General features: G+C 41.3%; 1 protein-coding gene across 3 annotated transcripts in view; it reads right to left on the reverse strand.

Annotated features, from left to right (window-relative positions):
• Positions 1-328: 328 nt before the first annotated feature.
• MLC1 (modulator of VRAC current 1) overlaps positions 329-24,238 on the reverse strand; it is a 117,276-nt gene continuing 93,366 nt past the window's right edge. For 2 of the 3 annotated variants that reach the window (XM_082256193.1, XM_082256192.1), the window contains exons 11-12: positions 23,779-23,946; positions 1,620-1,909 (exon numbers count right to left, since the gene is read on the reverse strand). In XM_082256193.1, the coding sequence (XP_082112319.1) occupies positions 1,769-1,909; positions 23,779-23,946 (309 nt within the window). In that variant the 3' untranslated portion in view covers positions 1,620-1,768. Of the gene's footprint in view, positions 620-1,619; positions 1,910-23,778; positions 23,947-24,238 lie in introns of those variants that run through there. The other variant, XM_082256194.1, reaches the window with a different exon arrangement.

Here is a 24,238-nt window from a genome sequence, read left to right on the forward strand (position 1 = left end):
CGCTTGAAAATAGATAAGGATCCGACTTAGAGGCGACTCCCATTGAAGTCTATGTGCACAAGTCGGATAGAGGTCACCTTGAAGTAGTACAGGAACCTTTTCTGAAGTCGGAGCGACTTCAGTAGTGCATATTAAGACGACTCTCATTCATTTACATTGAATTTGTAATGACAAGAGACTTGGGGCGACTTGAGGGCACACAAGTTGCATCCCAAGTGGGAGTAGTGTGAACCGGCTCTAAAACTATGTTACTAAATAAAACTTAAGTAAGAAAATGTGACTGCCTTAGGATTATGCTCCAATGTAATTCTTTTGCATAACAAGGGATCCTACTCAGCTTATAAATAGCGAAGGAAGGTACTTGAGGGCTGAAGAACTCACTTCAATAATCAATACAGATAGCTTTTTATAGAAGGTGGTGTGACTCCCATATTTGCAAATGTATCCACTTTTAAATGTTTTTATTTATGTCCCATTCTCTGGGTAACAGATGAATGTTGAGAATTTGTTGCAGTTTTGTTGGTATTTCTCTACTTAAAAGGTACTACTGAGTCATTTGTACCACAACAGCTTTCCAAGCTTTTTCTTTATCAAAGTTTCTCAGAGTGTTGTTGGAAACCTGCAAGGAAAAAGAAGTACATAGAAAGTAACATCCAAAAAAGTTAATATTTTTTAAAAAGAACATTAAACTGCAGAGCAATTTTACCTTTTATGTATACTCCTCTTTTCCAGAGTTGTATAAAGTACTGGAAACCCATACTTGAGTAAAAGTACAAGGGCTCGATCAAAAAGTGACTTGAGTAGAAGTGGAAGTGCTCGATCAAAAAGTGACTTGAGTAGAAGTACTAAAGTATTCAACATTTTTTGTACTTAAGTATTGCAAGTAGTTTTTTTTTTAAAATTTTGCTACTCAAGTACTGAAAGTAAAAGTACCAGTAGTTTTGAAAAAATGATTGCTACTCAAGTACTGAAAGTAAAAGTACAAGTACTGTGTTATGTAGTTATTAAAGAAAGAAGTCAAAAGTTTGAACATCATATTGTTTTTTATCATTTCAAATGCAGATTTTATTTATACATACAGTAACTTTTATTTTCATATGCGCTGATAATACACGTTTTGAGCTTCATGAAACCTGCCATCTACTGTTCTGGCAGTGGTCATTTTTATAATAGTAACGAGTAACTATGCAGCACAAAAAAAATATATTGGAGTAGAAGTATTGAAATCATTGAAAAAATGTAGTGAAGTAAAAGTGGAAGTAGGAGAAAAAAATTATATTCTAGGAAAGTACAGATACCGCCTTTCGGTACTTAAGTACAGTAGTGAAGTAGTTCTACTTAGTTACTATACATCTCTGCTCTTTTCACATACTCCAGTAATAGTACACAGGGATACATACTAGCTATCAAATTATTTTATCACATATTTCTATCCTGAAGGTTTGTAAGCAAATCCACCTTGCCTTTAATATTCCTATATTTTAATAACCTAAAATTAATTCAATAATTTATCATTAATATTATTACTTTATTATTATACAGGATTTAGTGCCAACAGTTTGCGCAGCACTTTACAACATGAGGGCAGACAGTACAGTTACAATACAATTAAATACAGGATGAATTAGAGGGCCCTGCTCTTTAGAGCTTACAATCTAGGAGGGAGGGTCAAGTGATACAAAAAGTAATAACTGTGGGGGAAGAGCTGATGGAGAAAATACAAGTACAGTTGTTAGGTGTGGGCAGGATAGGCTTCTCTGAAGGGTTTTCAGGGATTGTCTAAAAGAAAACAGTGTAGGAGATCATCAGACAGATTGGGGTAGGGAGTTCCATAGGATGGGAGAGGCTCTGGAAAAGTCCTGGAGGTAAGCATGGGAGGAGGTGGCGAGGTAGCTAGAGAGCAGGAGGCCTTGGGAGGAACAAAGAGAATGATTAGGCTGGTATTTTAGGATAGTGATATAGCTGGGGGCTGAGTTGTGGATGGCTTTGTAAGTTGTTGTTAGTATTTTGAATTTAAAAAGTTGGGTGAACAGAAGCCAATGGAGGGACTAAAAGAGTGGAGTAGCAGACCCAGGGAGGTAAATAAACTGGATGAGCCTGGCAGCAGCATTCATGATGGACTGAAGGAGGGATAGCCTATGTAAAGATACGTCAATAAGAAGGAAGTTGTAGTAGTCAAGGCGAGATATGACTAGAAAACTACGAGCTTTGTGGTGTCATTGGTTATAAAGGGGTGTATTTTGTAGATGGTGTGGAGGTTGAGGTGGCAAGATTTGTACAGGGATTGAACATGGGGACTTAAGGATAGATCAGAGTCCAGGATTACTCCTAGAACCTTGGCATGCGGGGATGGGCTGAAAGCTGTGCCATTGATCTTGACTGAGAGATCAAGGGAAGGGAACAGAATACAAGATCTTCCACCTATATATGATACAGCCTCCTCTCTTCCAATGCATCATAGCTTTCAGACCCGAAAGGAAAAAAAAACTGAACACCAGTACATTAGCGAGAACCACAAGTGATAACAGAGGTGCCAAGTGACAAGGACATTCCTTGCACAATAGTATCAGAAACAGACATCATTGAGGTCATGTGCAACCAGGAATAGACATTGCCAGGGATGTTACCAATAGTATATGCTATTAGGGATACGCATTGCCAGGACCTTCATAAGTGATATATAGGCACTTTTGCCATAGACAGTAAAAACGAAATATGTCAACGAAGTAAATCACACAATCTAAAGCCATTGACGAAGGACAATATCAGCTGATAAGCATTACCCACTGCCCATCTTCTCATCTACCTGTTATTTAAACACAACAATGAGCAGCTAGACTAGCAGTCTCCCCAGCGTTGTAACACCTGTGTAACTGGAGGAGGTCTCAGCTTGTTCCTGACCTGTAAGACTCTGTTCTTAGTTCCTGCTGCAACTTTAGGTCAGCTTTTTATGGTTGCTGATTTACAGGGGTGAGTAGTCTTTTAATAGGAGGTGTAAAGAAGTATGCAATAAAACTTCAAAGAGGTGGAACGCTACTCAACTCTTGCCAAGGATACCTTACAGATAATCCAGGTTTGACTAGTTACATAGTTTCTATGTAACTATGGGCCTGATTCATAGTACAGCGAATTGGCGTTTTGGCGGGTTTTTTGCGAACCGGCGAATTCGTACGTCAGAATTGGTATTCAGAGAACGGCGGGCGGAAAATAGCGCCTAGTGTGAGATTCATTAAGATGCAACAAGGTCAGAGCGCGACTTAAAAACACGCCAGCTAAAAGCTCGACTAAAGTTTTGCCAAATTTTCCCCTGTACCCCCAAAAATCCCAAATCACTGTGGAAGGTGTGGAAGACAATTTGGAGATGACTGGCTTTTAAAAATTGTCAAAAACTGACTTAGAAAGAGAGATATCTGCGAAAGTGTAGAAAGGTTAAAAAGCTCCTCCAGCCCCGAGCTGCGAACGCGCGAATGTGCGCATGCGCAACGCCAAATAGGCTCAGAAAATTCCACCAGCGCGATTTTGGGCAATTTTTTTTTGAATACCGATTGACAATCCGCTGTCTCAGCCATAGAAAATGGAAAAAACCGGCGGAATTGGAAAAACATGCACACTTCCAACAAGGGATCCCTTAGTAAACACCATCACATTCCATACACCTTTCCTGCTAACTCATAACAGTGAAATCTACAGTGTTTATATAGAACCTCCACATTATCTGAAAAATCCCACAAAATATTACATTGGGGAACGGGTCGTCAGATAGAACAAAAATAGATGTAAAACATATTTCAAAGAAAGATTATTAGCATTTCACACATATCAAGGAAATGTCACAATTTTGACAATATTTTATGTGTTTCAAAAGAATGTTTTTCTAAATATATTGCAAATACTACCTTTTCTTCCATATGGGTATGGCCAAGTGTTACCATTTTACTACACATTTAACTGAAGGTATATATATATATATCCCCATACTTGGCTAATTAGCAAAGTATGCCCAACAAACAAATATAGCTTTAGCTCACAATATTGCTACATATTGACTTTATGTGGCATCTTTTGTATTTTGTTCATGTCTTTAGACTAAAAGTTTGCTGATACACATGCCTTTTTCAAACATGAACAAAATTAATGATGTGAACATTTGGAGATATCCAAGTGTTGCCCATACAGAGGGCTCCTTCTGGATTCGAACTTACAAACCTACAGCAGGAAAGCAGACTCCCTAATCATTGTGCTATTTCTCAGTGAGCGTTGGGTGTTTTCCTCATGCCGTCAAAATGCTCACATGGGAACAGGGGCCATTGAACTGAATAGGATTGGATTTTTTGGCTGTTTTGGGAGTTGATCCTTGAGCTGTACAAATCCCCCTCAAACGCCTCCAAACGGGCTACGTTCACATGTAGGTGTTCGTGGTCTGTTTTTGGGGCTTTTTTAGGTGATTTCATATAACAATGCCTGCTCAAAAAATGCATGTCAAAACGCCTGGGAAAACGCAAGCAACAACGCCCATAAGAACGCCTGATATAATTGCCACGCCAAAATTAGGGATGTTCATGAGTGATGAGTCAGATTTTTGGCTTACATATCTGTTCAATCTTCACAATCTCACTTCCCAAATCCCAAAAGGTGTGTTTCAATTGTTTCCCTAAATATATGTTTCTCTCTCTCTCGCTCTCTCATGTAATTGTATATATATGTATGTATTCCTGTATCTAAACATTCTAAATAATGACTAGCAAACTTGAAGAGAGAATTTTATCAATTCACATATATACACACCTACATACATACATACATGTATTTGGGCTGTTTAGGTCTCTCTCCTCCTCCTCATTTCTATTTCCCTTTTTTTGGCAACTGAGCATGCTCCAAAACACACAGGACACACACAGTTAATTTTTTGCCTGGGAGTAACCATTACTGGGTGTGTCTTCCCCTTGATTATATATAGGTCACTCAGAGTGTAGTAAAGATTTGGCCTAGCAAGAGGTCAAATATATTGTGTGTCACATGCTTTATGGTTAACATTTGGGGGCCTTTGTTATTTATGGAGGTGTGATTTTGCTGTGTTGTCTGTTATGTTCAAAGACACATAGCGCACTTGACTCTCTCTCTCTGTAAGTATTTTTGGGTGTTAACATAATTGTGTATTGTTCTGTCAATCTGCACATGTATCTTCAGATTATGTGCTCTTTGTTGATGTATATGCTAGAAAAGTTGTACAAAGTGTGTTTTGCTTTAAAATATTCAATTCTGCGGCTTCAATGGTATACTGTGGAGACTGTGCCAAAAATATGTCATGTGAAATGTTTGAGCTGTGTATTGTCTTTGTAATAAAGAGCATGTTTCAAATGTTTTTTCTAAATGTCTTCATGTGTCTAAATAAAGTTTTCTGGTGTCCACAAATGTATGTTTTGTCTATTTGTTAGATATGCTTAATGGTTGTGTAAGGTGATTATTTTTGGCGAATTCGCTAATATAAAAATCTGCGTTATCACATTTGTAAATGCAACCGGAAACGAAACTATTTTTGGGTGCACACGTTTCCGGAAACAGTACAGTTCGTTCGGAAAGTTAATTAATAATGGCTCCTGCGCTCTTTACCCACGAGATTGTGGCATTTATCTGTAAGGTAAGAAGGAGGGGGGGGTGAATGTGCGAGATGGGGGGGATGGTGGCTGGGGGGGGTGTTGCTTATCTAGCGGGTGTGCAGTTAACTTGCAGATGGTCTGCAAATCTGCGCATGCACTTTCTGCCTATTAGACGTGAGATAGAAGCTTCCTGTTATAGAAAGTTCCTAGATGTGAACCTGTTCCCTACTCTATGTGTGTGTATATATGTATATATATATATATATATATATATATATATATAAATTTAGATATATAAATATATATATATATATATATATATATATATATAGATATATTTATTTAGAGATATATATATATATATAGATATATTTATTTAGATATATATATATATATAGATATATTTATTTAGATATATATAGATATATTTATTTATATATATATATATATAGATATATTTATTTAGATATATATATATATATATATATAGATATATTTATTTAGATATATATATATATATAGATATATTTATTTAGATATATATATATAGATATATTTATTTAGATATATATATATAGATATATTTATTTAGATATATATATATATAGATATATTTATTTAGATATATTTTTATATATATATATAATTTATTAGTAGGGAACAGGTTCACATCTAGGAACTTTAGATATAGATAGGCATACCCTGCTTTAAGTACACTCACTTTACATACACTCCTGAGTAAGGACTCAGCTTGGCATGACACTGCTCACAAACCATAAGTGACAGGGATAACAAACTTAGGGAGCACCGAGAGGGTACCCAGGTCTGCAACATATCCTTTTTGTTGCTGGCCAGCTTGCCTAGGTAATCTATCATGTCATAGTCCTGGATCCCCTTAACATGCTCCCACATGGTTTGGGAGCAAGGCAATGTCAAGGTGCACAAAATTTCCTAGGGAGCTGGTGTATTTACATGCATTGAGAAAACAAAAAAGGGATTGCTTCACTTTAAGTACATTTTCGTTTTACATACATGCCCTGGTCCCATTGTGTACTTAAAGGGGGGTATGCCTGTATATAGATAGATTTGCTTGCTTTCTACTTTTACACAAAATGAAACACAATTATCTCTGACAGATTGCCATGACGCTTTGGAATCTGTCTACATAAAGACAAATGGATTGCCCCTTTTCATATATGCAAGGTTAGAAACATTATATTCCCTAAATAAATTATGCCAAAAATTATTTCCTTAAAAACATACATACACACTGCAAGCTCTGCACCGTTTGTCTTGTCTGACACTCTCACCATCATAAGCTGGACCTGCACACAGCAGCTAACTGGTTCACCTGAGATGGAATCAGTGATCACAAAAATCTGGAATGGTCATGTCTTCAAAGGATTGCCTTGAACAAATCACCTCTAAACGAAACACATGAGTGTATAATCACTTGTCTTAATGGATCACATTCCCAACACACCCATCTCACACTGCCATATGTGTTTCAATGGGGGTGTCCATTGCAAGTTAAATACGCCCCCAGATCCCATTGCTTTGTTAATTTACAGATCTAACTGGAATCTGATGGCACTGCTGTGAACCACTATGCCATCAAATTCTGCTGGGGACCTTTAAAAAGGATTATGTGTGATTGTGTGGATAATTCTGCCACATTAAATTCGCATCTCCCACATACCATGTGCAAATCTTGCAGGAATTGCGAATCAAGGATAATTCTGCACAGCATAATGAACAGACACATTGAGGAGTGTAGGAGCACAGCGTCAGATTCCCCGATTACACTATGGGGTTTTAACTCCTCCAGAATTTTGCCACTTTGGAAACCAAGTGCTTACTTTATGTATACTTTTTAGATGGAACTCAAGTTTCTAATAGGGTTATATCATTGCATGAGATTTCCCCTCACTTCCTGTCTTAGTGTCACCAGAACAGGAAGTGGGGGAATATCACTGTGGGGAAATAGCTTGCAATTGTTGCCTTATAATGTCCATAGTATATATAAAAGGAAAGAATTGCTGGCTATATCCCCACCGGGAGATTCCCTCACTTCCTGTCCTGGTGACACCAAGACAGGAAGTGAGGGGAAATCTCCTGCAATGATATAACACTGTTACATGTTCTAGTTATGTAGCAAACTTAAGAATATACAAAGCAAACATCTTTTTTTTTCCCATTTTGGCAAAATCATGGATTAATTAAAGAAACTATCTTTGTTTGTCCCGTGGCTTGCAGGAAAAACATTTTGCCTTGATTCCACCATCAACACAGACAGGGGAAACCCTCCTGCGGAGCCATTGTGTTCTCCCGGTGCTGCCCCTGCCAGGAAAACACAGTGATTATTGCTAGTGGCTACAAGAGATGCTAGCGATAAGTGTGTGTAAAATCTGACAGACTGGTTGTACGTTGTCCTCAAGGTGATCGATCAATCAACTTGGGTACCTTCAGCCTGGCCATACATAGTTTAAATCTGCATCTCAAATGAAGCAATCCCATTTACATATAACACTCCATAAAGGAGAATGGAGGGGCTTATCAGGTCTGCGTCAAAAATGAACAGCCACACCCAATCAGACAGCTCATGTTAAAAGGGACCTGAAAAGCAATCTGCATGGCTTGCTTTTCCAAGCATTGGCTAGTTTAGTGAGCCTGGACTAATAACAGTCACTGTAATGCTACCCATACTGCTGTCCTTTTAACATGGTGACAAAAGTTGATACCTATGCTACATGTGTGTAAAGTTACTTTCACCCTGCTAAATGGACAGCAATAAGGTTGTAAATACAGTGACTGGCTGTCCCCCCCTGATGGCGGCCCTGGGTGTGTAATGAAAGGCCAATTGAGAAAATGGCAATATCATGTAGAGGAAATCACCAGTGTGGGGAGGTAGATTTGGACATCGATGTATATGTATCACCAGAAATGGAATTCTTTGTTCTACAATATCTCAAAGACAACCTAGCATGTTTTTGGAAGACTGTACTATTTTGGACATACTTGGACTCAAACATACACTGCTCTTTCCACAGCTCCTCCTCCTCTGGGGGTATGATAAACTCAATATGCATCTTCACCAAAAGCACAAGATGATGTGTCGTGTCCGGATGAGGCTGCGGCGGAGATTCCAGTTCCAGGCTCGGGTGGTGGATCTGCAGCGGGCCTGGAGTGATGCAAAAAGGCGCTCACCCAGGCTCCTGCTAAAGGCTGTGGAGCAAATCTCCGGTAAGTAAAAATATACATTACATGTGACCAGATAGGTTACAATTTTTTGGTTAGGTGGACATGTGTTTAGGTATGCAACAACACTAATACCAACACCCCCCCCCCCTCCCCTCCCTCTCGCTCCTACCTTTCCTACCTCCATCAAGTGTCACTTCACAACCTTTAATACTACTATGTACATTCGTATTTTTTATGTTTCTTTTTTCTCTTCTGCTTCTAGCCAAAGCGGACGGCCGGCACCCTCTTGTGCTTTTGGTGAAGAAGGGGAGGAGGAGGACGGCCACACTTAAATACGCCTTCCGAGACAGCGAGCCATTTCAGCAGCTCGAAATTGTGGATCGTAAGTAGATAAAAAAAAATGGTATAAATGTCAAATCTCTAATCACATTTTACAGAGCCCCCTTTACATCGGAGTCTCCAGACTTACTACACTGTAAGAGGGAAGTGTGAAGACTCTGATGTAAGGAGAGTTCACGGAACCATTATTTGAGGGGGGAAGCTGGGGACTCTGGTGTAAAAGGGAACTCTGTGGTCACCAAAGCTCCCCCATACATCTGAGCTTACAGAGACCCCCTTACACTTCCCTTCCTCAGTCCACCACAGTCAAGGGCACAACAAGTCCCACTGCAGAAGGCTACCTGCTTGGACTTGTACTGCTCTCTGTAGGGGACTGAGGAACTACTGCCTGCTATGCTAAGACTTGTAGTGCCCTCTGTTAGGGACTAAGGATTCCTCAGTCCTCAACATTCTAGGGCACTATAAGTCTCAGCATAGTGGGCTGTCATACCTCAGTCCCTCACAGCTCGGGTCAAAAACAACAGAGTTAAACATCTAAAGGACAACTCCAAACAAAACTACCAATAATGGACAGAGTCCATATGCTATATAATGTCAAAGACCCGCTACCACTCACCTTCCACCTCCGGTGCTGTCATTGTGTAGGGCAAAGGGCTCCATCTACACCATGTTTGGCTTTCAGGTCAGATATGCAGGACTTGCTCAGCTCCACTCTCTTCCCTGGCAATTGACTCTGGCATCATTGGGGATCTTTCCTCCTCTAGAAAACACCCAGGGGCCCTCTCCTTGTCCCCCAGCCACCCAGGGCCTTCTTCTCCTCCTCCTCCACCAACCATTTTCGGACTCTTCCAACTTCCCTGGGGCTACTCACCCCCTTTGCATAGTAGACACCACAAATCTATGACCAGCCTGCAAAATATCAAGTCTGGGCCTGGTTACCTGTATGTTCCGGGTCCAGGGCGGAGCTCTCCTCCCAGAGCAACAACTGATGATAGCAGAGTGAGTTGACCGGGCAGTCACTTCCTACTGGTGCAGGTACACACCTACCGATTCCTCAACATCTTAGGATAACATGATCAGACGGCCAATCCCCAGTCAGAGAAGAAGGAGTAAGTGTCAGCGGACAACAGACACCTGGCAGATGCAGTGAAGGGACTGCAGCACACTGCTGCCAATTTTAGATCCGAGGATTGAAAGCAATCTTTGACTTGGGCGATTTCCCTGACTGCGCCCTTCGAAATGTTGGTGCTCCGCCACTGGCTGCAAGGCCCCTGTAGGTGCGAGGCCTTAGGCGACCGTTTAATTTGCATGGTGCCCTCCTGTTTTAAAACATGCTCAATGCATCTCATTGGTGTAAGTGCACTTCTATGTTCTGAATTGTAGGGGCATTGAGTATGGTGCTAGCATGATGAGAGGTTACTGCCTATTTGTGTCCATAAATTATATATAATGTATTATTTTTGTTGTTTATTTTTTTGTTTATTTTTTTAGAAACCAGTGATGAGGATCTTGAGCCTCAGACTTCTCAGGCCCAGTGTAAGTAATGTGGATGTGCTGTTGTGTTGTGTATTAGGTCGAACTTGGAGGAATGATTGTTTGTTTTTTTTTTTTGTGGTTGATGTAACTTCAGCAAGAGAGGAGCCTCAGGCAGGGCCAAGTCGCCTGGATCCGGGCCAGGAAGACACTGTTGCCCAAGAAGAGGCCAATTGGTCAGACTCTGATGAGGACCTGGGCTCTCCTCAAATGGGAAGTAAGTATTCTACATGTGTTTGTGTGTTCAATGTGTCCTGGGAAATATAAGGGCTGTAATATATATATTTTGACATTGGGGTTTTGTAGCAGCTGACATTGAGGATGTTTGTTGTGGAGGACTGGGGAAGAGGGGCCGCTGCTTACCCAGTCCACTGTAACTACTACCTTCAATGTTTCCCGACTACTTTCTGTGTGCCTTTATCAAATAGCTTTTGTTCAAGGATTGTATCCGTGTCTTTGTGTTTCTAGGAGATACGACACCATCCCCCCATGAAGGGACACCATCCCCCCATGAAGGGTCTCCCCCATCCTCCCCCACTCCAGGGGTGGAGGCAGATGATGTTAGTGGCTCCCCTGAACTAGTCTGTAAGTACCTAAAATTAGATTCTCACATGTATTGTGTGTGCTAGGATGATGTGTATCTAGGATAATCTAAGTTGGAGTCAAAGCAAGTGTAGTTTTGCTATATGTGACAGGAAGGTTGGTCATGAAACACTCTTGCTTAACCTTCATGTTTGAAAGGTGGTTTTGGGGAGCATTACAGGACATGTTATATTTTTTAAGTTTTCTCAAGCCACCCTATTCTAAATTGGTGTTAGTTTCTCTACATTGGAAATGGTGTGCTTTGTACTTGTAAATTTTTTGGGGACATTGTAATTTACTCATGTCCTGATTTAGTCAACACTGAAAATGTGTGTTTATCAATCTTTCATAAATACTCTTCCTCGGTAATGTACCACATTCCAGTTCACAATTTGTGTTCTTTTTGTGCAGTTTCTCCTGAGCCAGCAAGCCCATCCTGTTCGGGGGGCCATAAAAACCGTGATGATGGTAAGTTGTGTGCTTTTGCAGTAATGTGTCTACTTAGTAAGTGGAGAAATGCTAACTGTGTATGTCCCCGATCAGGCTTCAAGTTGTTCTAAAGGCAGCAGGTTCTTTATGTGAATGCATTCTATGCATTAGTATTTCAAGTGATAGGTGTGCATATTCCCCCTAAGACTTACTGGGACCATTTTCTTACTGTCTAAAATTTTGCACAAATACTTGTCTGGAACAGACTCCCCCTCCTCATTAACTGAGGTGACAGCATGCCAATATTGCCTCCTGATGCTGTCACTCCTAATCATTGAGACCATCGGAAGGGAGGGGGGCAAGGCTGGCTCACAGCCTAGTGCCTGAACAGGCACAGGGTGCTTGGCTTCATCTCATGTGCCTCCATAGCAAGCTGCCTGCTGTGGGGTCAACCAACAGGAGGGAGGTGCCTAGAGGTGTGTACAGGGGCCATGTAAAAAGGAGGATTGTTATTTCTCTCGTCCCCAAAAACCTAGAGAGTGTAAGTCTAACCTGATTAGTTTTCCGCAGCCCTCCAAAAATGATATGTTTCCAACACTTAGAATAGGCAGGGCTGAGGCACAAAAAACATCAGAGAAACACAATCAGCACAAAAGCAGGGAGTGCGTATCCTTAACGCTACAAGCTTCACCCAGAAGAATGACGCTTGCACTGTACAAATCTGCATCACCACCGTATCAATGTCTAAATAAAACTTTCAGGGAAGTGTGGAGGGGTAATGAGTGGGTGTTAGAGCGTTTTCATGACTGCGTAACCTACAGTTAGCGTGAGTCCATTTGTTGAGAAACTTTTTCTTCTCTCTTAACACAGCTGGGATGGCGGAAAGGAGATCAGGGGAGCAGACACATCTGCTCCGTCCAGAACTGTCCCTCAAAATTCCAAAGGGTGAGTCTCTACTATGTGTCAGGTTCAATCTATAGACAGTAAGAGGGAGAGAGAACGCTCCACAGATTCCAATGGTGATAGAGATAAATGTGTGCACATGTATCGTGTTGACCAATTGAACCCAAAACACCTTACATTCTTCAAAATGATTGCTTGTGTTTACATGCAGAAAAGCCTTTTACTTAGCTTTGGTGGAACTGCTACTAACATTCCAAGCCATCTTATGTAACCTTTTGAACAATTAGAGTTGAAAGTTTGAGTTCAAGGTTTACAACAGCAATTTAGCATATTTGCTTCAGAGTGTTCATAAAAACCAACCAATAGACTCCTAAGCATATTTGTTGAGGCACATTAATTACAATCCTTGTTAGGATCATTTTGCATAAAACTAATTGTCATGTCTTTTTCTACCCAGGGCACACCCACCTCACCAGCGAGGTAATGCTGGCGTATTTAAAGTGGTGTGGAGAACGCATCATGTTATTGGAGCAGCTGTGTGGGGTGGATCGGGACCCTAAGGAGCCATTTGTGCGTAATGTCACGCCTTTGACTCATTCGTTCCAAAAAAAAAGAAAAAAAATAAACCTAAAAATATTTTAAAAATTTTTTTTTAAAAATGTTTAGGTAAAAAACCCTTTTTTGGGAAAAAAAATTAAAAAATGTTTAACAAAAACCCTTTTTTTGGGAAAAAAATTAAAAAAAGGTTTAACAAAAAACCCTTTTTTTTGGGAAAAAAATTAAAAAATGTTAAACAAAAAACCCTTTTTTGGGAAAAAAATTAAAAAATGTTTAACAAAAAACCCTTTTTTTGGGAAAAAAAAATTAAAAAATGTTTAACAAAAAACCCTTTTTTTGGGAAAAAAAATTAAAAATGTTTAACAAAAAACCCTTTTTTTGGGAAAAAAAATTAAAAAATGTTTAACAAAAAACCCTTTTTTGGGAAAAAAAAGAAAAATGTTGGAAAAAAAATAAAAATTTTTATAAAAAGAAAATAAAAAAAAAGTATGTTGCACGTTGCAACACAAATGTTACATTTGACATTTTGTTCATTCTATTATATATTTTAATAATATATTTTTTGGACGCTACAGTTGGTAGACACCTACATGTGTTATTAAAAAGAGTTTCTTTTATTACCAAAGTTTTCTTTTTGGTGTACACATCGAATGTCTTTTGTGTTGTATTTGTTTAGTCGAGTGGTGTGGTCTGTAATTGTTAGTATGTTGGCTTTGGTTTATGTTATCCTTGAGACTTGTTTTGAAGCTACATTTGAAGGGAGACCTTTTCTTGGGTCATTATGTGAACATTGAGTTTTCCAAATTTAAATGAAATCATATGTTTGGAGATAGAGAAGCACGTGTGTATAAATGCCTACATTAACCAGGGCCATTACTTGGCCACCAACACTCATAAAAAACCAAAGATCAAACACAAACTAATCATTTTGCATAAAATTTAATTGCATCACCAAAAAAAACACTATAATAAATCATATTGTGCCACCCTCAAATTAAACAAAAAAATGGCCCCACAAATTGGCCAATGTAACAATCATTAACAAAACTAACACAAATAAATAAAAAAATATCAAATTAAGTTGGTGGTGGTGGTGGTGGTGGTGACTGAAGCAGTGTGGTGAACACTGGAAAGGTTCCTGCTATCAAATGGTGGGCCAATAGTCCCATCTGCTCTGGGGTTAGCCTTAGAGTTGTGGTATAGTGGCCCATTATGATCAGATCTTGTGTATGAGGCTGCTGCTGATGCAGGGTGGTGAAGCCTGGAAATGTCCCAGACTGAAGATCTTGTGCCAATAGTCCAATTTGCTCTGTGCTCAGCCTAAGAATTTGGGGAATGTGTGCCATTACCATCAAATTTGTTAGCTGCTGCCCCGAGGCTATTTGATGCTGCTGGTGGTGCAAGGGTTGTGAAGATGTGTAGGGAGTGGTGGTTGATTGGTTGTTGTGGTCCACGGTGCGGGGGGAAATGGCATGTGGGGCTGTTGACAAAGGGTGATGGCCTGGGTAGGAGAGAAGTTCTAAAGGTATGTAGGGAGTGTAGTCTAATGGAAGGGGCATTGTGGAACCAGTGCGCAATGAGGTTGTGCAGGAGCATTGCTCATTGAGGGGTGTGGAAGTCCGAGCGGAGTGTGAAGTGCTAGGAGTGGCTACAGGAGGAATTGTCCCATCCCCAGCTGCCTGACAAATGGCCAACACTGGCATTACCCTCCCACTACCACAACCTGCAGTGGCAGGTGAGTGAGATGTTTGGGAGGGCTCTGCCAATGGGGCATCTTCAGATCCAAACAGGCATTGGCGTGTGGCCAGCACCTGAGTGTCAACACTTTGCCGATCCCGTTGATGCTGGTCTGCTAAACTTACCAAGCTGTTATGCATATCCTGTTGAACCTGTACCATTGTTGCTACAGATTCCTGTATGAGCCCGAGCAGACGTACTACCTCAGTAGATTGCTGAGTACGCCTCCTTAACTCATTTTGGATCCGATACTCATCAAGCAGCCTCTCGGCTACATCCAGCATAGATGGACGAGATTGGGTAGGTGACAATCCCTCTGCATCGAAGGCTACCTGAAAGCAGAAGAAATAGACAAAATCATTATCAAACATCATGACTAAATAGTTCAGATTAGTTTGACAACTTAACACCCCAAGCAGAACGTTGAAAAGTTTGATGTGCTTCTAATAAGTACTTGTTCATTGTAATATTATCCAAGCTAGCAACACTTCTGATAATGGGTACATATTATATTGGTAGGACTAATATGACAAAGGCAAAAATGTTTTGACATGAAGGTGTTCCCAATTAACCCTGGTGTGGTAGGTTGTTTATGCTTTTGGTAAATCTGTTACTACACCAATGACTTTCTACATCTACGTATGTTGTCTAAAATCTTGCCATCAATCGGCTACAGGACAACCCAACCAAACGATACACATGAATTTGGACCTGGAAAATCAAAGACTGGCCGGACTTTAAAGGTCCTGGATGTTTTTGGAACATTAGTGGCACACCAAATTATAACATAATTCCCTGATGTTCAAGATAGAACTCTTGTTGTGCTGGTGCATCGTCAGAATGTCATAGCACTAATTTAACACACACAATGTAAGCCACATCTAGCCCAAAATCATTACTACCATTGAAATGTTACATGTGTACCTTGTTCCCTTATATCACATACCACAGCACTGGATGCAGAATCGTCGCCAGCTCCTGATCCTACTCCAGCTGCTACGTCAAGAGGGGCCTGATGTTCTTTGAAAAAAGAAAAAAAAAAAAAAACATGTTTAGTACATAACCTTAGGCAGTAATGATTATGGCCAGATTGCCCTCCTAGCTTCAGGAATGAAGCATTGAGGCCAAACATTCAAAAGTGCTTTCCTGGGCTCATAGGACACTTGCTAAACCCTCCCAAAGGTTAAGAAGGCTTGGTCTGCCTACTAATGACGGCACCCATTAATGCTGTCAACAGTGTTTTGCAGGATAAACATCTAAAAGGCAACACTCTTTCATAGGAAAAAACATGTGTGTTAATGGGGTTAATAAGATTCAAAAAAAAATATTATTTTGCTAGACATACCAACACCTTCCTCCAGGCCTTGCTGCACTGGGTGTGTTCCCTGCTGCGGATCTTCTGTAAAGGACATAGCAATATGAGCTATCTTGGAAAGAATAAAATATACATCTACATTGTTTGGCACAGTATGATATGGGACCTACCAGGAGGAGGGTCAGCACTTATGTCAACACCCGTGAGTCCGTCTGGGTCGCCAAGCTGCATGGGCTGTGGAGGGGCTGAGATCTGTGCTACAGATGAACAAATTGCAGGTTGGGGAAAACAAAAAAAGGACAATTGGAAGGGCAAGTATCAAATTCTATTCATGTCACACATAGGATAGTAGTTCATCTTTTCAAAACAACTCACACAATTGACATCCAAGATAATATCCTACCTCGGTGCAAAGCATCCGAATCTAAGTCCTCTCTGGGAAAGATGGTATCGGGTCCTATGATCTGCAAGAAAGGTAATTGATAATCCCAGAGAGAACTTCGTGCACATTCATCCAGCCGACCTTGTCGGTCATAAAGACCCTCCGCAGCCCATGCAATTAGCTTCTTCCGAACGGACGCACAGATGTCGGTGACCTTCTTCCGCACACTGTCACGGTGGCGAGGTGATTCACCCAGTGCATTTACAGCATCCCGGATTTCATCCCACAATCTGCGCTTCTCTGTTACCGAGTGAGACGCGGCCCTGGTCCCATGTATCGCCTGATATCTGGCCATATAGGCCTGGACCAGGACACAGCACTGATTGTGGGAGAAACGGGGAAGCCGGGATAATGTGGACAAGCTGACTCGGGTGGACGGACCCTCTCCAGGACTACTGTCAGAAGAGCCAGCTTGTCCACTTGGTGTGTTACCACCTCCCCCGGCTTCCTCCTCCGGGATGGGGATGGTGGACTCCCTCATGGATACAGCTGGAGCCTCCCTCACACCAGAGCCAGACGATCTGCCCACCCTGCCCCCCATGGCCACCCTGGCCACCCTGCCCCCCCTGGCCACCCTGCCCCTTCTCCTCAGCCTTCCAGTGGGTGGGGCCATGGGAGCACGAGGTGGGCAGAGAATCTGGCTGTCCAGCAGCAGCAAAGAGCCCCAAACGCCTAAATCTGAAATGACAAAAGAGAAAACAGAAAAAAAAATGATTTGCAGATTGCTCTTCATATACAGTATAATTAGTGAACAGTTACAGAACACACTTACCTAATGGCACAAACAGACTTGGTGGTGGTGGTGGTGGTGGTGGTGGTGTTGGTGGCAAAAGAGCAGAAGAGGCTGCAAAGAAATGGAAAAAAACACATAAGAAAACGCATATGGGCACAAATCACACGAGGCCCTCCAAACACTTACCTAATGGCACAAATAGACTTGGTGGTGGTGGTGGTGGTGGTGTTGGTGGCAAAAGAGCAGAAGAGGCTGCAAAGAAATGGAAAAAAACACATAAGAAAACGCATATGGGCACAAATCACACGAGGCCCTCCAAACACTTACCTAATGGCACAAACAGACTTGGTGGTGGTGGTGGTGGTGGTGTTGGTGGCAAAAGAGCAGAAGAGGCTGCAAAGAAATGGAAAAAAACACATAAGAAAACGCATATGGGCACAAAGCACATGAGGCCCTCCAAACACTTACCTAATGGCACAAACAGACTTGGTGGGGGGGGGGGGGGTGGTGTAATCCTTTATAGGCAAAAGGAGGCTGCAAACATTAAACATACATGAGAAATCGCATGACCTACATACGTGCACATAATAAATTACAGTTATCAGGAAAGCAAAAATGGTGTCTTTGGAAGCTGGGAAGGTAAGGGGGCAGGTTTAGATGCCAAATCTAGACTGCACACCTTTAACAAACATGAGAAAACACATGTCAAAACCACATGCACATGGGGCCAACTGCCAATGATTAAAAGACACTTGAGGGGTTCCCAAGCTATTGTGGGTTGGAGGGGATTCACCATAGACAACTTAAGCACACCCAAGATAAGTACAAATTCTCTCCTTCAGTAAACAATAACGGTGAGCAAGAACACACAAACAGACAGATCTAGATATATATATATATAGAGAGAGAGAGAGAGAGAGAGAGAATTTGTTGTTTTTTTTTTGGGAGAGAGAGATACAATTGTCTTACCTCAAGATAATGTACGTTGTGGGTCACAGGGTCTTGCTAGCACATAAGAAACATCGATCTATAACATCCAGCAGCCATATTGTCCATGTGCTCCTTTTATAGCTGGCTCACAGGTGTGATAATTAGCGGCCGTTTCTATATATATCTGCGCATTCGCGAATTTGCGCGTTCAAAATGGAGGACGATATCCCAGACGCATTAGATGGTGCAATGTTGGCATTCATCGGTGCCTTGTTTGAGGAGGCCCTAGCACAGGAGGCAGCAGAAGGTGGGGAAGCAGCAGCAGCACCTCCAGCAGCACCTCCAGTCCGTGTGCCCTTAACTCGCCAGCCACGCATTTTTGCTCCAAGGATCTATTTGGACAAGCTGCGAGATTCTGATGTCAGGAGGAAGTTCCGGCTCGAGCGAGGAACTATTCTCCACCTCTACCAGCTCATATCAGACAAAATTGACCCGGACACACAGCGCGGCCATGCAGTGCCCGGCATGGCCAGATTGCTGGCCACTTTGTATATTTTAGGGCGTGGCAGCTTCCAAGCCACTTCGGGAAGTATCATGGGCATTAGCCAGCCCACAGTTTCAAGGGTGTTCATGTTGGTCATTAATGCCATAGTCGATATAGTGCCCAATTTTATCCACTGGCCACAGAATGAAAATGAGTGGAATGAAGTCAAGTTGGGTTTCTACCTGCGGGCACACATGCCGCAAATACTAGGGGCAATCGATGGCACCCACATAGCCATTAGGCCACCAAGGAGCCATGAAGTGGAGTACCGCAACCGCAAGCAGTACCACTCCCTGAACGTCCAATTAGTTTGTGACGCCAAACAGCGCATCATGAGTGTCAACACTGGTCACCCAGGGTCGTGCCATGATTCCAGTATGTTACGAACCAGTACTCTGTACGAGGCGTTTGAAAGTGGCCAAATGCCCCAAGGGTGGCTTATTGGTAAAGTATTTTGTCTTAACACCATAAACTGTAAGATTACATAGACATAGGAATAAGCTACATCGGTGTACACCCTGATTTAAGCAAAGCCTACCTAAAATGGATGTGTTAGGAGTTGGCAGGCTGTTCACACACAACCAGATCAGCAGCTTAGCAGCTCACAAAAGAAAGATTTCCAAAGTTGTCTTTGAGTCAAATGAAGGTGGTTAACCAATGTGTAAATGGTGTCCTCTAGCCACCCAAACAAAACCTAGAAATGATTCCAATGGTATTGCCATATCCCCAAAGTACTTTGCATAAGTGAGTCAATATTGGTTTCCTCACTCTAGTTGCAGATATATTCCAGAAGTAAGACCTAGGCTAATGTAATAGGAACAAAATAGGGGCCAAGTTGGAACTTGCAAGAGAAACACACCACTTTGTGTGTCCTTTTTCCCATTTGTATTAGTGATTTAGGCAGTTAGACAGAGTTGAGATGTTTCATATGAGTTTTTTCAAACAGACGAGCAGGTTGTTTAGTAAAATGCATAATTGTCTCCCATTTTGAGGAGTCACATGATATGAAGAACTAATGTATATTTTTCCTTTTTTTCAGGGGATGCTGGTTACCCACAGCTGACGTGGCTGATGGCTCCAATCAGGTACCCCCAGGGCCGAGCAGAAATGAATTATAACAGGGCCTTGCGGAGAAGCCGGAGTATCATCGAGTTGACCATAGGTCTTCTCAAATCCCGGTTTCTCTGCTTGGCCCGGCCTGGGGGTGAACTCCTGTACTCTCCTACAAAGGCTTCCAAGATCATCCTGGCGTGCTGCGTGTTGCACAACATGTGCGTTGCCCGGGATGAATCTTGGGAGCTGACGGAGGAGAGGGAGCCAGAGGTCCGTCAGCCGGCGGCCCCCAGGCGGCGGAGCACCGCTGCAGGTTTTGCCACCCGGAATACCCTGGTTGCTAGCCACTTTACATGTAAGTACTGTAACCGGTCAAGATAGGGCATGTGTATTAATTTGCTAGTTAGCAGAGGTGCCACTCACAGGGAGACAGAGGGTAATTATCATCTGCCAATGACACTTGCCATTGTAGATAAAGTGTAGTCAACATTGGTAAAATTGTGTTACTTGAGCAAAAACATGCACCTCTAGCCATAAACATGTTGGTATTGTGAATAGTGGAAAGGGCTGAGAAGAGCTGGCAGGTGTTTAGTTGTGTCTATGCCACCTGTGTAGTTATTGATAACATGAACGGCTGCTTGGTATCTTATGGTGTTCTAATTTTCCAGAACGTGAACATCTTGGAATCATGGCATGTACCATGAGAAGCCTGTGGTGATGGGCTGTCTGGCGTCACAGGTGTGTATTCAAATGTTTGCATTAATGATTTCTGGTTTGTGTAAGTTGGCAGAAAATGTGTTATTTCACTCGTGATGTCGAAATTAAATGAAGTTCAGAATGAAGCAAACAGGCATTAAGATGTGATTTTCATAATGAAATGTCTTATCCTTTGTTTTATTTTTCCAGGAGTGGTACTGCTTGCGGTTGTAGCTGGTAGAAACCCACCTTGATGGACTCCACTCATCTTCTTTTGTGGTCAGTGGATATTTGGTAAGGCACATGGCCAAAAGCAGCATCGATGACCAACATGAACACCCTGGAACTTCCAAAGTGGCTTGGAAGCTGACCAGCAACCTGGCCATGCCTGTCCCCTATGAGCTGGTAGAGGTGCAGAATGGATTCTGAACTCTGCATGAAGTTGGGGAAGACATCAGAATCCCGTAGCCATGGAGCAATGATCGTGGGCTGGCGCTGTAAAGGCACACGGACTGGAGACTGACAATATTATCTTGCTGCATCCCTCCTTATGCTGTCATTCTAGAATAAATAAAGACTTTTGAATGGAACATGTTTTTTGTTTTGTGTGGGTGCCTACAGACAAAAGGGCCATACACACTGTAAGATTTAGAGAAGACTTTATCCTTCAGATTGACATTTTCTTTGTAGTGCAAGGGCCTGCCTGATTGCATACAAATTGAAAGTGTTGAGGTTTGACCTCATATTATATGGTTTGGTTAAGTCTACAGGAAAAAGTCTTGAAAAATTCTTAGTGTATGGCCCATTAAGCTGCCAAGGCCGGAGCTTTGCACTTTGCATGCTGCTTGTACTGGTGATGTGAGGGGTTGTAATGTAGAGTAGGGATGTGACAGTGTTGTGTTGAGGTGTGAGGCAAATGTAGTGTTGGACTATGAGGGTCTGTGTTGTTGAAATATGGAGAGAGTCCAATATCAGACACCTATGTTTATTGGTCAAGAAATTGTAAGAACCATGGTAAATATGTAAAGAATTGCATCTCGAGAAAACTAGGACCACACTCATAAAATCAAAATTGTGTTGGTTCCATTAATGTGCTTGAAATTTGGGTAGGACACCACCCCCTCCACCCCCCCCCCCCAAATTCAAGATAGTTTAAAAAAACTCAAAAAAAAATGAGAGTGAAAAGAGATCCCAAGTGTAGTGATTGTTGGGATTTGAACCCATGACGTTGTTAACTGCAGTGAAGTTGCAAAGCACTTAGCTATTGTGCAGAATAAAGCTGTTTGGTGAAAAAAAAGGAGTGTGTTAAGGATAAAAAGCACATATAGCTAAAGTACTAAACAGTGTATGGAATCTAGGAAGAAGACCGTGGTAAAATTGTGAGGTTTCATCTTGACCTGAAGTAGTGTAGGGGTTTGGTCACTTGCCTTTGCTACTTTCAATCATAAGATCGATTCGACACACAGAAAAGATCATAAAATCACTTAAAATGCTGTAAGTTTGAAAGCGCTTCTGAGTGTAACATTATTTAGCAAAATATATGATGTAATCCGTTACATTTTTGAAATATAAACAAAAAAAGAAAATAAAAAAGATAGGTGGAGATGGTAAGCCTCGAACCTACAGCAGAGGGAGATGAATTACAGACGTGATGTGTGCACTAATCCACTAACCCACATCGCTATGTGAACCTGCTATAAGCACAAAGACATAAGTATGCTCATTTGCGAAGCCGCGATCGTAAGTGAATACCGCTGACGGCGGAATTCATTATTGCTGTTTCACTAGCCAATTCGCCGCAGCGCTAGTTAATTGATTTTAAAGCGGAGAAACTGAAACACGTCATAGATGTTTGAAGCTGCAGTTTCTTTAAATCCGGCCCTATGTAACTATGTGACTGCCGTATATCTAAATGATTAGCAGCACAGGCACTTCCTCCACCTTCTTGACTTCACTATTTTCTTCATGTGTGGAAAAGAAAGAACATAAAAAGTGTACCTCATTTATAGCAATGTTGCATCCAGACACTGGCAGGTTCAAACAGAGCAACACAAAGTGTGACTACGTTTCAGTTGCTGGAAAAAAGTTCAATTTAAATGGATGCTGTGAATTGCGAGCTGCACCCCTGACAATAGAATCTGAGGGGAAATGATGCCCTCTATTTATACAGCATGAGGAAACATATAGGAAACCACACATTCTACAAATAGGTTAAATGTATAGAATATGTTCCTTTTTATAAAATTTGAAGTATAATTTACAGCTGAACTCCAAATACAAAGATTTTAATATATGTACATATTGTATTAACTACTTACCTTTAATGTATTTGGGCTTTTTCCTTTTCATCAATAAGCAAAAACTCTTCTTTTTAGTTTTGTTTTTGTACAGCTTCCGCTGTACTTCCACTCCTCGCGGCCACCAGTGCTACTGCCTCTTCCCCTACGTTCACCTGACCATTAACAAAATACAGGCTGTAATGGCGCTGTAATGGCACAGCAGCGGTGTGCCATCACAGTCACAACTAAAAAGGGGAGTTTTAAGCTGACTGAAGACAAGAAAAAACCTAGTTACCACACAAGATAAAGAACTAATAACATGCCTATTAAAATAATTGATGATCATCTTGTAAAATAACCCATTCAGTTGAAAGCAGAAATGAAAGGCAAAAATGTTTGTATAGATATAAAAAAAAAAAATTAAAAATTCTTTTTTTTCCCCTTTTTTAAAAGTGATCACATACCCTCTGTTCCCAGCTTCATAAGAGCTGGGGGAGGAGAAGCAGCAGCACACTGAGCTTGCCAGTCAATGGCTGTGCAGTAGGAGGGTTTCAGGACAAAACAAAAAGCACAAGTCGGGACAAGTCTGATTATTGGAGGAGAGTACACTGTGTTCCCAGCACAACTAGAGAACTGACTACAATGTGTTCTCCTGCTTAGTGTGGTCAGTTTTTAAAAGGAAAAAAAAGGGACTGACAGCTACACCAGGGATTTCACACAAATGAAGCAATACAAAGAGAACAGGATACATTCTCATACAAGTACATGGTACAGCATGCATACTGTATATCGAGAATATGAAATTTTGGGGTAACAAAATCTATAAGGTTTAAATAAGACCTTTGCTTTAGTAACTGAACGTTAATTGCTTTTGTTAAATTGTGGATGGTATTTAAATGACACCTACTTCATTATTTCTTTGATCAGACTTATCCACATATGATACATTCCAGGATGAATCCAGCATTCTCATTTGTGATTTATAATGGACGCACTGTATGACTGTGATATTTGCGAGCACAGCTTGAACCAACAGGATCAGCATCAGGAGTAGGAGCAACACTTCATAGAAATGCTGAAGAGAAAAAGATTTACAGGTGAGTCTGAGTCGCTCCATGGTGAGAGATGATAGGTTCATTGTCAACTAGCAGTATGTGTCAATTATAATTTAGGCTTGTCAATTGGTTCTTTGATATGTATGCTTTTAGAGTAACATAAAGTGACTAACAGAAGCCCCAGATATAATTATAACTTATGTTTAGAATGCAATTGGATTGCTAAAAAAAAAAAAAAACTAAACAAAAAAAATGATGTGGGTCAAAGCAATAGTCTCAAGTGACAGCATATGAAAGGATAGCTGGCTGCCA

This window comes from Pelophylax lessonae (genome assembly GCF_965119305.1).
Source record: "Pelophylax lessonae genome assembly, chromosome: 4".
Taxonomy (NCBI): Eukaryota; Metazoa; Chordata; class Amphibia; order Anura; family Ranidae; genus Pelophylax; species Pelophylax lessonae.